The sequence below is a fragment of the Tyto alba genome, unplaced genomic scaffold (genome assembly GCF_018691265.1).
Source record: "Tyto alba isolate M040663 unplaced genomic scaffold, T.alba_DEE_v4.0 Super-Scaffold_17, whole genome shotgun sequence".
Classification (NCBI taxonomy): Eukaryota; Metazoa; Chordata; class Aves; order Strigiformes; family Tytonidae; genus Tyto; species Tyto alba.
The window spans coordinates 14,565,874-14,581,254 of record NW_024881279.1 but is presented as its reverse complement, the minus strand read 5'-3'; the positions used below and the strand labels follow the sequence as shown (position 1 = coordinate 14,581,254).

Below are 15,381 nucleotides of genomic sequence, written 5' to 3'. Positions count from 1 at the left end.
AATGTGTTCACATCCCCTGTATACCTTCTGTTATGATAGCAAGGGCTACCTGTGAAATCTTACCACAGTGTAGGCTAAATCATGAGCACACTTTGACTTTCTGGAAGGTATTTAGGGCAGAAATGTAGCACTAATCTTAACAATGGTGACGGTTTCATTCACTGATTAAATGTAGCAAAAAGAAAATAAATGAGGCTTTCAAAACATGAATGATAGCCTGAGATACAAGTAATGGAAGCTAACTGCAATACATATATTTCTGTTGTATTTATTGCGTATGCAAAACTCCTGTTTCTAAGATAGGATAGTCAATAGCTTTTCACAAACAGTATCTTTTTCAGAGTAGCATTACATATCTGTTAGGCAAAATGTGTATCTTTTCCAAGAGTAGCATGATGCACCCTTTTCAGTTAATAGAAGTTGGCTATTTTAATACATACACAAATCGCAAAGAAAAAATTGTTTCATGACATTGTCCCTCTGAATTGTTTGATGATACAAGTTGCCAAATTGCACCCAGGCTCTACAAAAAGAGTATCATGTTAGTCCTCGTTTTGTTGCAAAGAAATTCTAATTTTTCAAGAGCTTCCTGATGACAGTGTAAATGATGACATTTTAATTTACAGCCTATTGTTCACTCTTTCATCAAACATCAGAAATTTTGACAACTTTCTTGGACATACATTCTTCCATCATTTTATGGGAAAAGTGTAAAGGTTTTCACACTTTGGTTATTGCTTCACATTTCAGGAATTTTGATTCAGGCTTGCAAAATAATGCAACTACTGCATCTAACCTCCTGTGCTAACACCACCTTACACATTTCTCATCTCACATCTTAGCATAACTGGGTACCTGGCTGACACATTTCTGCATAGCTAAGTTACCTTTGCTATAAATAGACAATAGTTTAATCAGTTGTATGTTGCTTGTCTTGTTTTTTTCCAGATGCAGAACTTTAGGAATTGTGACACCTAGACACGTTTTAGCTTTTTGCCTGTCTCTTGAGACCATAGTAGCTCCATCGGAAGGTCAGAGAAGAGTGACAGAAGTTTGGACTGTGGGAAGGAGTGTCATTCCTAAAAGGAAGAATAAGATAGGTAATGATTCATTGTAATTTTTATAGAATGAATATATGTCTGTGGTTGTGGGAACCTTGAGGGGCATCTGCACAAGGGAGAGGACTTGTCCTAGGCTAGATTGCCTGATGCTTTCTCTCTGGAAAACTGTGTGGGAGTTACAGATGGGGAAAATGTGTCTGCCCTGTCGAGAACTGCCCACAGTACATTCATCAATAATGAAAGAGAAAGAAACAGGGAAAAGAGTTTCTTGAAACTGATGCTTTTTAGGCTGTTGAGTAAGACTCCATGGGAATTATGGTAATAGCATTAATTGGCTGCAACTTCACAAAAGACTGGATGATGAGACACTAAAAGCTTATGATGCCATGAATATATAGCAATAGGGGGAAATTGTCATGGATACTCCTCTATATGATTTATCTGAGTAATTTCTCCAGGGGTTCTTTTTGTGCCCTAGTTTCCAAGTCTGACAAATGCTGAGCTGAAGCACAGCCACGTGCTTTCCTTGTATGTCTTATCATGTTGCACCTTGAGCAGTTACAGGGTAACTGAGCATAATGCAACTTTCTGCAGCCATGGCTGCTGCTTCTCTGGCATTTCTGACCTCATATTGTGGAAAGTCTCGAAATTCCAGTCAGAAATAAAGCAGATTCCTTTTAAAAGCAAGGATTTCTGAGGTGGCTGACAAAGGGGAGCTTAGGCAAAACAGCAATAGCTCTAATGTGCCAGCACTGCAATCAGCACTTGTTGTAATATCTATGCTGAAGTGGCGTAGATGGCAAATCCCAAACATAATGATATTGGAAATGTCTGCATCTCCTTGATCTTTCCTTTTCAGGATATGTATTGCAGGCTGAAACTTCACTAGCTAGATGGAAGAAAACCAGCCACTGCAGTAAATGTATGTTGAAAAAATCCACACTTCGCAGATTCTTCCAATGATATCTCTGTAAAAACATAAATCAAATGGGTGTGCACATGTAAAATATTCTAGAATTGCAGAAAAAGGGATTTTATGAAGCTTTTTTAGAAGGATTTGGGACAGACATTTTAGATACATTGCCAGAGGAATGCAATACTTTTTATGGATTTCCTATCATACAGAAAATAACTGGCATAACACATCAAAGTGCCAGTAAGTTGGAAGATTCTTGTAAGCAGTTGGCTGAATTGTAGAAAATTGTCATTTTACAGAATTACATATCTTTGAGTTCTTTCTTCTTTCCTGCTAGGTCATCTCCTAACATTGATGGTAGGTTTAGGCTCCTTTTTATTTTTACAGATCCAAAACAATAAGTATTATATTTGCTTCTGCTATCTTTTCATTGCCAGCACTGAAATTCATATGTCAAGAAAGCCATTAGCTTGCTGCTTTTATTATGCATCCAGCTACATAATTTACCTCCCCATATAATAGTTGGGTTTTTTTGTATGGTTTATGTTATGAAGTCTCTACATCTCCTGTCACATATTTTAATTACATGGTAGCACCAACTGACCTCTCTCTTCATGGATATGGTACTGTTTATGACCACTGCCTTCCAAGAAAGCCATGAGGAGAGAGTTGATTTCCAAACTGAATAAAACTAAGTCATTCTTTCATTGATTTATACACTAAGTAAATAGTTAATGATGGGGTGGGGAGAGACCCTATCTTGAATGTCAAGCAGACTTGCCTAATTGTGATTTGTGCAATTGTAGAAGAAGTTTCCCAGGGGAAACTGTGGAAGAAAAGCTACTGTTTATGTGTAAAGCTGCCTTAATTAATCTTACCTGCATATATTTTCAGTGATATGCCTGAAACTGTTGCATTTTTTTCATTTGTAATTACTAAGGAATTTCAGCCTACCTTGATGTATCTCAGATGCAGAAAGAATTTGGTGCTCTGGTAGGTTGTGTGTAACTCATATATGTAACTCTGTTACATGCAGCACATATAAATATATATATATGTATATAAAAATAGCAAAAATGTGGTTAAAGACACATGTAGCACAGTGTGTATCTGAGCCACTAAAGACCACTACTCTTCCATCCACTGTTCAGATCTTAATTTATGTTGTAGCTGAGATCAACTGAAGAGCTTACTATACAGAATAAGGTGGCAAAAGTATCCAGCGTTTAGTAAACATGAGCTGCATCATTTCACTCTAGCATTTTCACTGAGTGAGCAATGTGCTTTTTTTTGTAACAACCAACAACTGAGTTTCTGCCTTTTCATCATAAAATCTTTCAACACCATGGATTAAAAATTATACTGTAAGGAAGTGATGGCTCTAAGATGGTTTAGGTTGAATATCATTTTGATTTCAGTCACAGTTGTCATTCATTTGGGCATTGGCAGAATAGTTAATGTGGATTACAGGAGGTCCTGTTTTATGGATTAAAATACAAGTTCCTTCAATTCTTCATGAAGCCATTCAGAGCTTTAGGTTGTGCGTGTTAATGTAACACCTTCAAATGATGGATTTTCCTAGTAAACAAGCACCAAGTGTTCTAAAATCCAGACACAAGATGTCTGTTGTCATGTCTGATGTGCTTCCAGTCCTCTCTCATGTTAGTGGTTTAAATCTGGTATCTTACAGAAAAAATGTTCATGAGATCCAAGACTTCTAAAAACATTGACTGTTATAGCTTGGAAGCTATAAAAGGCTTTCCTTCAGTTCTCCAAGCCAATTCTTCATACTTCTTACTGTGTCTCGGTGTCTTTTCTTCCTGGCTCTTCACACACAGTAAAACATAATAAACATAATGTCACTACATTGTGCTAAGAGTCAGCTGCTGGTGATGTCTTGTCCCAAGGTTCTCACTAGTCCTAAATGAAGCCTTAATTTTCCTCTCTTGCCTGTCAGCACAACACTCCCATGAGTGCTTGAGGATCACCCAGGAACACAGCACAAAGGCAGAGTGAAGGAGAACTGGATGCTCAGGTTTAGGTTCAGCACACCTTCACCAGTTCATCATCCCTCTCCCATGCAAACTGTCTCTGACTTACAACAGGTTGTCTACAGTTCACCTGTGGCCTGGGATCCTGCAGGCATGCTGCTCTTATCGACACTCAGCAAGCTCTGGAGATAATTTTTTAAGTACACATGAACCCATTATCACAATGGAAGCTGCTTTACCTTTCATCTTTCATCAGGTGAATAAAGTTATTGCAAATACAGTGAAGGCATCTAAAATCAAGGGATAAATGCTGGAATTCCAGTCTGTGGACCACAGCACAACTAACAGCAAGTTCTGTTAAAAGCTCTGTTTGGTTGCTTGTTGTGATATTTACCTTCCTTTGCATCTTTGTGGCAATTCATAGTTTCAACATTCCCTAGTGTAACATGAGTAACATGACATTATGTCTAGATTCATTAGGTATGGGGACTTAAGTTTGTATCAACTGAGCCAGTATTTTCAAGTTTCTGATGGCCATAAATTAGCCATTCTCAACATTGTAGAGGATCTCCAGACACTGATGAGCAACCTGAACTCAATTTTTTGAGCAGCCAGTGAGTAATAATGCATAAACAATACTTGTTTGTTGATGAAACTACTCACTTCAAATATGTTAGTGAAATTCAGGACAGTATATTTTTTCCCCTTCCAAGACTCAAACATGTCCATATCTTTAAATATGAATATGATTAAGTTTTTTTCCAAAGGAATTCACATGTTGTGTATAGTGAAAGGTTTAATGTATTTGAAATGTATTTAGACTTGTACAAACACATACAGATATTGTCAGTCTGCTTCAAATACACCTGCTATTAAATAAAGCTTAAACTCATTCTTCAGTGAATTAATCTAAATCACCATTGTCCAAGTTTAAACAATTTTTTTTCTCTGTATTTCCCACAGTCTAAGTGAGGTCAGTTCAGTTCACATGTTTTGTTTAGTGGAACCTTGGAGTTGCACAAGGCCAGTGCCTTTTTTTTGTTTGCTTTTTTACATGTATATTGCCTCATCATTGTAAGGCAGATTCCAGGCCTCAAGCTCCTGCTGTTGGGTTGAGATTTTCCAGTGTTTAGATGGAGCATAACAGCATATACTCCTGCACTGCTGGAGCCTGAGCATCCTGCGTGCTGGATCACAATTACAGTTGTGATGTATGAACAAGTCAGAAGACAAGTGTTCAATGATAATAGGATTAGTATTGGGAGATTTAATTCCTTTATCTCTCCAACCAATAAAACATCCATTGTTTTAGTGCTGGCTGGCGTTTTCCATTTAAATCAGATTTCTATGGAGACTCTGGAAAACTGTTACGTGAGTGTAAATGAGATTAAGCTGATGCTGCAGTTCTTTATTATCTGGGCTATTAAGATTCAACACCTGAACCGATCCCTTTGTAAGTGTGAATAGAAAAAGTAATGTAAGAAAGTCAGACATTTGAAGAAAAATGCCTGAATAGATTTGGTGGCAGTTTATGACTGAGGAAAACGACACAGAATTTGTGATGGAAAAGCTATTCTTCTCCTCTGTTAAATTTGCTTTATCTATGTTAGTTTGCTGTTATAACACACAGAAAATAGATGTAAGATTTTTTTTCCCCTGGAGTTAGAAATAGATTTTTCCTTATTGAAGACTGTTGTATCTTTTATTCTGTGCATTCTCTGCAGAAAGTGCTGAGCCCAAAGACTGAACATGCAATGAACTGAAGTATTGTTTGCTGCTTTATGCTTCTGCTAGCAAGACATGAAGTGAATTTTCTACCAGAGTGGAATTGGTTTTCAGTCCTTGTCATGCATTTGTCTTTCAGTCTGACATCCCTGTTGTGAATGGCTTTGTCTGTGGACTCTGCTTTGTACCGTTGGCAACGACTAGGAGCTGAAAGCTCCTCCCAGACTCTATCAGAATCGACACCACTGCTGCTTTCTGTCAGAGACAAATCCAAACTCAACTTAAACAAATGGAGGATTGTGTTCCCTGACAATGGGAGACAGTGGAAATACTGGAAACAAGCTTCTGTGTTTTATTCTGGAAACAGGATACAGACCACAAAATACACGTGGTTCACTTTTTTGCCCCTAAATCTTTGCAAGCAGTTGCACAGGTAAAAAAAATTCATTCAGTGATACATGAGATTTAAGAGCTCTCTCTGAGAGTGATATTTGAGGGTGATGGAGAAGGGCTGCTTTTGTAGTTGCCATATTACTAAAATTTAGGTGACGATTATTTGTAACCAAATGTCACTTCAGTCACACTGAAATGGAGGTTTGAAACAAGTAAACACTAGGTGTGCTTAACTAATGCTGTGACCAGCTTTCTTGTTTGAATGCTGGACTAGTTTTCTATGTAAAAAATGTCAAGTTTTTATTTAAAAATCCCTCTGTTTCTGTGTTGAATAAACCTCTAACTTTTAAGAAAATGAAAAGACATTCCTGGAATGTTCTGAGACACCTATGAAATGCTGTAGATTTCAGAGGCTCATAGATTAATTTTGGTACATCTTTAATGGTATGCAAGTGATTTTGTCTACCAACTTATAAACAGTATACCTGTATATGGAAGTGCTAGGTCAGGTTTCTTTCCAAGTGCTGGTTTGAAATTATATAACCCCCCAGCATAATGAATCGTGTCAATAAGATGCCCAGAGAAACATCATTATGATAAAGATAAATGGAATTTGTATATCCATCTCCAGCTTTGACATTTTCATTCAGTGTATTAGATTTGCACATTCATAATTTGACCTTCCACCTGTGGTATCCTTCATGTATTCCTGATGGGGACATTTCCATAATTCTGAACATGTGATTTTTTACAACCATTCTGTTGCTATTGGTTTGGAGTTTTAAATTTTTTGGGGCTTTTTTTTTATTTGGTGCTTATTTTCAAGACTGAGGCAGTGGGGGGATCATTAAAGAAGTTTTAGCTCCTAGAGATAAAAGGTGTTTGTAATATGTGGGACAACGGAGGTAGCTATGATATTATGAAAATATATCTCACAGGCTCTTCTAGATTAAAAATTAGCATCTCAATAAAACAACTGATTAATTTGTTCTGGGAAAGGAAGAGGAGGGTAGAGGAGTGACATGATTAACGTTCCTTTGACACAAAATGGGGGATGTTCAATAAGTAAAGGACCCATTCTGATTTCTGACTATTTTTCATTTATTTTATACATTTCCAGGCTGGCTAATCTTTATTTCTTCTTTCTGGTGGTTCTGAACTGGTTCCCACAAGTGCAAGTCTTCCACAGGGAGATTACTATGCTGCCTCTGATTGTGGTGCTGCTTGCCAGTATGATTAAGGATGCTATTGAAGACTACAGAAAATACCGATTTGATAAGATGATAAACTTTTCTAAAACCAGGGTATATGACAAGTAAGTAAACTAAACCAATTATTTTTCTTTGCATTTGATGTGGTGGAAACTCCTCATCTGATTTTGCAGTACCTCCCCCACAGTAAGTTTGGAAAAAATGTTATAAAAGAGTTTTGTTCTGCATTTAAAAATGCCTCGTTTATCTCACTTAAGTGATCCTGATATCACTGAAGTTTTGTTTCATATCACAGAAGTGTATGCTGATATATGAGTTTTCATTCCAAGTTTCCAAAACGACTTGCCAACACACACAACATTCTCTCCAGGTAGGAGAAGGATCTGGAGGAAGAATTAAACATATCCAAGTCTGGAAAGGATTACTGGCACTGTTTAACAAATTGGAGCAAAGTCTTTCAGACATCTCACACTAAAACCATTAATACAAAAATGAATTATCAGCCACATTCAGGGTGAAGCATAACCAGGAGCTGAAAAAAATTTTATAGGACTTCAGTAAACACAGGTGATTGATACAGCACGGTTTCGCTTTGGAGATGATACAACACCCACAGTAAGCTGTGATGTTTGCTCAGTACTGACTCAGAAGGAATAAATATTTTCATGTGCAATTCTTATTGCAACATTTTGATTTCATCAGAATTTCTTGTCCAAGTACTAACTTGACTTGAGACTACTTAGCTTGTCACTATGTAATTCAATAGATGAAGTTTTCACTTACAAGATGTTTAAATGTTTGGATCTCTTCCTTTTTTCGCCTCTTCTTAAGCCCAATCCATAGAGAAAAAATTACTATGGTTCATACACATCTCATTAGCTCTCTTGGAAATTAGCCCTCATCTATGCTTACAGACTTATGTGTCAGAGGCACAAGGACCAATGGGGAAGAAGAAATGGGAGGCTGGAAGGCGTTACTGGGTGAGAGGAAAGCTTTGGGTGTCCAGAAGCAGGAGGTCTGTCAGAGGTGAAGGATCAGGCAGAGGGGTAATCTAGGTAAACTGCCCTCCAGTTTCCTCTTGTCTATGTATAATCTCACAACTACCAAATCATAGGTTTGTTTGGTTTGGGGGAATGGGTGTTGTTTGATAATCCACGCGATGGACGTGAAAACAACTAGTAGATAGAGGAAGTAAAAGAAAGAAATAATGTCTGTACTGAGGCTTCTAGCAATCTTCTGTTGGCTTCTGGGACACAGAGCTCTGCCCATTACCTTTGAACTTCCTGGCAACTCCCAGGCTTATAAAGTGATTCTGAAACTCACAGAGTGAACCGTGACAACTGTGTGTATGTTCTTAGCTTTGTCACTGCTCTGTGTTGAAGAAGAGACACTTCATGTGAGCAGGTAGTCGATGCCAGGTAAATGCTCTGAATGGGGCCTCTGGGCATTTGCTAGCAGGAATAACAAAACATTCCCGACGCTGTTGTCATTGGAGAGGTGCAGCCTCCCCAGCTGGCTCTAGGGCCCAGTGCAGCTGAGTCAGGATGATACCTGTCCCTGGGCAGGTGGAGGTTGGAGTTGAAGGAGAGGCAGCCCTGGGCTTCAGACATCTCGAGTCTTCTCTCCACCACCTAGGAGTTTGTTTGGATTATTGAACTCTTCCAAATGTATTGGTTTTCAACTTGAGGGTACTTTTTGAGAGGAAAACAAGATGTCAAGGAAGAGTGTTCCAGGCTGCTTCTCTAGAATGATATGGAAAAAACATTTTTTCAAGGAAACCTGCTGCCGATGTGGTGCTCCAGACACTGAAATCCAAAATGAAGAGCTGGAGAAGAGAGTAAAAGTAAAGAAAAGAAAGAAGAAAAATGAAAATAAACGAGTGATCATCTCCAGTGTGCCCTTTGGAAGTAAGAAGTGGAAAGAAAATCCAAACAGATACTATGACTCCAATAAAATTAAGACCACAAAATATACCATCTTGACTTTCTTCCCTAAAAATATCTATGAGCAGTTTCACCGCTTTGCCAATATTTATTTTGTGGTCATTGCACTGCTGAATTTTGTGCCAGTGGTGAATGCTTTCCAACCAGAAGTTTCTGTAATCCCAATTTGTGTTATAATGGCCATTACAGCCATTAAAGATGCTTGGGAAGACTTTCGACGGTATAAATTAGACAAAGAAATCAATCATATGGGATGCTACATTTACAGCAGGTGAGTTTCACACACCTTTTATTACAAAACAAGTTGGCTTGAGATCTTTTATTGTGGTGAGGCTTTTTGTTTAAAAATTTAATAAATAACTGATGGAAAATCACAGTGGTTAAGTGAAACAGCGAAAAGCCATAGCAACTATATATCACCTGGTATTTGTTCTGATATAAAGAAAGGTATTTCTTTTTTGTTTAAATCTCATTTCCAGACTGGAAGATAAGTTTGAATTTCGTATTATTGGTGTGGCTATCAGCCTCTTAAACACAGAGTGCAGTGAAAACAAGTGCTTAAATAGCTACAAGCACCTGAATTTCTAAGGAATTTTCAAGAGGGTTTAGTTCTGTCGATATAAGGTGGCACAGAACAAGATCTGTGATGGGACCTATTTGCATTCTTAAATGTCAAGAAGCCTCTTAAAAATGTAGCCCTTTGAACTATGTTCAGTTTTATACTCTGCACTGTGGACTAGCTTTCAGTTGTATTTCTTTTACTAGGTTGTATGTAAAATAAAACTGTAAAAATGCAGTTTAAAAATGGGAGATAGTAATATATGCCTCTGTTCAGTTATCTCTAAATGAATTAACTACATGTGTCTGTGCTCACTTCTTCAAAATGTTTCATGAACTCTTGCTTATAGGAATTTGAGAAGTTTGAAAATTCTGTTTTATTGTATCAAAACTATTCTCTCAGAAAAGTAGAAAATAACTTATCCCTTTTAAAATATCACATCTGGGAGTCAAAAGAGCAAAACTTTCCGTCGCTGTGAATGTTGCCTGTCATCCTTCAAATTAATCAACAGTGCTTTATATAATGTACGCTTTCACAAGCAAGACCTTGCAGAACTCTGGCTTTTATCGTGCAATGCTGTCATTTTTGTTTGCTTCTCTTGCATGTGTTTGTCAGATTTTTATTTTTGTATCCTGCTAGTTAAACAGGAAAACAATGGATTTGCTTGTTTGGGGGCTAAACTTATCCCCACATATAGATAATTACTTGTCAAAAACAAAATCACACTGCTCTCCTTGCCAACTTGTCCAAAAAAGCAGACATTTTACAAGTTTCTAAATATTGTTCATCTAAGATTTCTTCCCTTCCACCATGAAGACTGTCAATACCTGGAGTTTTTTGGGTAGGGTGGCAAAATTGCCTCTTCTCCCTATCTTTGAGATTGCAATCTAGTCAGATTTTTTTTCAATGTTACATTAAGTCATGAGGCAATGGATTATTTGTTAACACTTGTTAAAACTAGTACAAAAGAGAATAGGGGTGCAGTATGTACTAATGAATGAATTCCCATAGGAATCTTATTTATTTCCTCTTTACATAAAGCAACCACATTAATTTACATCTGAAAAGTTTTTACCATGGGAACATGAGAAGTGGGGAATACAATAAAACTTGTTCTGTATAAGAGAAAAATGTCCATCATGGAATTACAACATACATACAGATACAGATTCAAGTTATAGCCCTGAGTACTTTCTTATGCAGAAACTTGATATGGGCCTGTCTAAAAATTGGTTAACTCATCCCATAAAAAATACTTTGATCTATGAATAAATTTTGTCTAGAATCTTGGTTTTCACCAAAGTTTTATGGCCCAAAAAGGTGATGTAAGGGAAAGAAAATGAGGAGGGCTTCAAATGATACAATTCATCCTGTCTGGAAAAACTGTAGGTAATTACAATTGCCTTCAGATCAGTAGCTACAGCTTATTATAACATGAATAATTTTAATCAGGCTTCAGTAGCGCTTTGGGAAGCTGATATTTCTTGTTCTTCTTGCTAGCTGTAAAGAACATGGAAGAGCATGATGTCTTGTAACTTTCTTCCTTCTGAATCATCTGCTGTAGGTAATTTTTTAACATAGGTGAAAGTCTATTTTAAGACAGTGCAAATTTTGTTAATCTTGTGGCAGCAAAAATTTCTTTTTAATAGAGCAACTGATTTTCCATCCTAAGATGCAAGATTTTAAGAATTAATCTTGGAGAGGATATTGTCTTTATTTCAGATTTCAATAACAAGAACTCTGGTTCCTGTTCCAAAAGAAAGACAAAAGCAGAACAATCTTTTCCGAATGCTGAGTGTTCTCCAAAACTTTCTTGAAGATTAGGGGAAATGCAGTAACTTGCCTTCTTTCAACATAGACCAAGGGAAATTGAATTTAAATAGGCTGCCCTGTAAACACATTTCTTCTAATTTTCTTTTCACAGAGATCAACTGGAATGGGAAATCTAGTCTGCTAGTCAAATGAAGGAAAAGATACTTCAAGTAGTTTATTTAATGACTGTTTAATTAAGAAAATGGGGGACAATAGGCATTAAAATGTCTCGAGGAGATGCAATAACTGAGATCTAATGTTTGATTGTGGAGATTTTAATTTCTGAACCAAAGGTTTTGAAATCATAATAATTGTATACAAACTGTTGTGCTGTCAGAACGAATCGCACAACACCAAAAGAAGCGAACAGGAAATTGAATCACAGATGGTACAGACCTATGTTTAATTGCCTCCCTTCTCCTTGTATTATTTAAAATATATTTTGTCTGCTTTTAAATTTTCCAAAAAAGAGGGCTTCCATTAATAAAAAGTGTGATTGTCAAAGCATTTTCTATGATACTATGCTTTATTATACCTCTTTAATTACATTTAAATACTTCAAGTCACCTGGTTTCATACAACAATAATTAGTTATTCTTCATCCATAACATTTAATTATAGTCTTCAAATATGTGTGATTTTTATCATGTTCATTTTGCTATGCCCAGGCACCTTTTCATCAAGATCTGTATATAGATCAGTCTTTTCATCTTTCTTGTCAGTCAGTTCCTCCGAACCTACTGTGGTTGCTTTTCTCTGAACTGTCTCCAGTTTGTCATTAACTTACTAACAACAGAGGCTGGCACTGAATGTAGTGTAGAAACCTGTAAGTGAATGTCAACCCAACAGTTGCTACAAGCTATTATTTATTTCTCTTGAAGTTCTATAATGTTCAAGGAACTACTTGATATGTAATTAATGTATGGCCTGGATCTGATATACCCCTGGGATTAAGTTATAACGGTCTGTAAGTACTTCCCAGCATCCAGACAGGTTTTTACATCAATTTCACATTTCTGGAAGATTTAACCTAAATTTTTCTCAGTGTGACAATAGACACACAGATAAATATGCAAGGACTATGTACAGTTCCAAGATGGTACGGCAACACACTTGACTGAATGTGCGTACATCAGAGAGCAGCAGCCATAAAAACATTAACATTACTTAAGCTATTCACATTGCTTAATTTTAAGCACCTAAACTTGGATATCTGAGACAGTGACTCAGAGAAGCCTAGTTTATATGCTTTGAATCAGCTTGTGGAGCTGTCGGATAACTAGGTGAGTCAACAGGCATCCCAAATGAGATATCCCAATTACTCTTTCAACAGAAAGTTCCTCTGTGATGCTTTCAGGCCCTGTGGTTTGCAAGTAGTTCCTACAAGCATCAATCTCTTCTTCCTCTGTGGGTCCACTGATGTCCGTGATACAAAAAATTCAGGCTGGCCTTCACTGTTGCTCTTTATCTGCCTAGTGTAAGATTTTAGAACATTTAAAGATTTCTGTATCAGCCCTAACTCTTTGTTAGTCCCAAAGCAGTGATTTGGAAATAAAGAAAAAACAACTCATCTCTGTGTTGCACAAGGTCAGAACTGCTAACAGCTGAAAAGCTGGAAGTGGCTTACACTAGACTCACTGGTTTGAAAGAGAATTAAAATATTTCAGTTGATTGAAGTTTTGTAACTCAGTGTTGTAATTTATCTCTATGACAGCAACACATCTACTTGTCTACAGGTTACCATATATATAGTATACTTTATATTTTCTTAAAATTAGGGAAGCTGGGTAGTGAAAATGAAGGCTGCCTTTCTGTTTCAACCTCCTTCATATGCTCAGATCAGCTGGACCTTCTGGAGGGAGGAGAGATTGCACCTCCACTGGATGCTCCCCATGCCTGGGAGAGCAACTGGGATTGGCCAGGGATGCAGTAACCAACAGAGGTCTGTGGAGTCTGGAAGATGACAGAGAAGGATAGGGAGCACGCTTGAAAATGGGAATTGACCTACTGTCATATCTCAGAAGTGAAAGAAAAAGGACAACTTTTCTCTGGACCCCAGAAACATCATATGCAGCTCATTCAACCCAGGGTGAACCTGAATGTGCAGTAGAAAGCAGGATGAGAGGAAAATACCATCCTGCCAAGCGCAGAGTAAACAAAAGAGATTTGTTGACAATGCTTTCATTTAAAGTCTTGAACAGCAGCACTGAGTTTTCACTTGTTAAAGAGCCTCTTCTTTCTGCTTTATTATTTTTGTTTTCTAACAAAACATAACTTTATGCTGCTGGAGGCTTTAGTGGATTCATTTTATACACCAAAAAAAAAAGAGAGAGTCTAAAGCCTGTGGCCCACCTGAAGTCCCACCACATTCCCTTAGGCAAAATTGCAGTCAGTTGTCTTGGACATAGCAATATCAAGGCTTCTACACTTCAGTAGTGCCTTCTCTCAGCAGTGCATGAATTTCATCAGCTGGAGGCTGAAGATCTCCTGGAGATCTCCAGCTCTTGCATGGATGACGGTGCAGTCTTATGACAGCCACAAAGCATGAACCTTGATCAATAGAAAAAAAATATTTCTTCTAAAAGTAGCAGTATGAATAAGTTACAATGACTGCAGGATTATTATGTTCTATGATATTATTGTAACTCACTATGCATCAGGGAAGATCCAATGCCATTCCTTTGCTTAATGTCAGACATGACTCTATTGTTCTCTGTGTGGGACTACCACTGGCAGTGGGCATCCTCTGCTCTATCTGCTCTGTTATCCGTATAACTTTTGTATGTACTTCAGGTACTATGGAATTTTTGTGCCTAGTTTAAGTACTGATACCTGAATTATCAGTGGGTTTTACAGAAGGCACAACAGTGCCTTCTCTTTGTGCAAGGTGAGGCATTATTCAAACTGAGAAAATGACCTTAGCCAACAGTACGCTCAGGTTTGTTATGTCACCATGCAACTGCCTGAAACCAGTGGTACCAAAATTGTGAAGAAATAATTAAAATGTGAATTCATCTTATGGTAAGCATGCTGATTGTGTGTTGAACATGACATGCTGAACTGACTAAATGCAAAAGAAAAGCATGAAGTTTTCGATACTCAGCTGGTCCAGGCAGCAGCACATGAAAGTCAAAAAGCAGCGAGCTAGCAGTTCTTGTCAGTCAGTGTGTACTGCTACAGTGAGGATCCTTGGTCTCTGTGGAAGAAAATCCATAAATACATTAGTAATGCTACCACTGGTTTGTGTGCTGCTTTATTAGGGCTATCTTTAAGATCTATTACCTGCCAAGATATTTAAAACCACTTCACAGAAAAGGTGCAATGGTTGGCAGGCAGCAGCAGAAGCTAATGACTGAAAACAAAGGGCAAATAAATGAGAACCTATGTTTTTGGATCAGAGACCTGCAGAATCATGACCTCATGGCATTAAGTTCCATCCTAACTGTCTGAATTTTGAAAACACTATTAAAACCCGGAAAGAAGCAGGTTTCTACCATATGACCTCAAGAGCTACACAGTCATGTAAGGCAATGACTGTACCAACAAACTGATCTAGGCTGTGGCTTGCAGAAACTTAGTAAATTAATGGGAGTTCATAGAAACTAATACTAATGATTAGCAGTCATTAAGGAAGTGACCTTGGAGTTACCTGTTCATTCCAGCTGGTGCCAGGCAGAATCACATATTGTTCTAGGCAGTATTAAAAAAATAAATAAATAATTAGATTTTCCTAAATGCATTACTCCATAACTTACAAAATGAACCAGGTA

General features: G+C 37.5%; 1 protein-coding gene across 2 annotated transcripts in view; it reads left to right on the top strand.

Moving 5' to 3' along the window:
- The first annotated feature begins 5,848 nt into the window (after nucleotides 1–5,848).
- Nucleotides 5,849–15,381, top strand: part of ATP10B (ATPase phospholipid transporting 10B (putative)) — a 54,398-nt gene continuing 44,865 nt past the window's right edge. Inside the window, exons 1-2 of one of the 2 annotated variants that reach the window (XM_033006686.2) lie at nucleotides 5,849–6,126; nucleotides 7,207–7,401. In XM_033006686.2, coding sequence (XP_032862577.1) covers nucleotides 5,852–6,126; nucleotides 7,207–7,401 — 470 coding nt within the window. In that variant the 5' untranslated portion in view covers nucleotides 5,849–5,851. Of the gene's footprint in view, nucleotides 6,127–7,206; nucleotides 7,402–8,875; nucleotides 9,512–15,381 lie in introns of those variants that run through there. The other variant, XM_033006677.2, reaches the window with a different exon arrangement.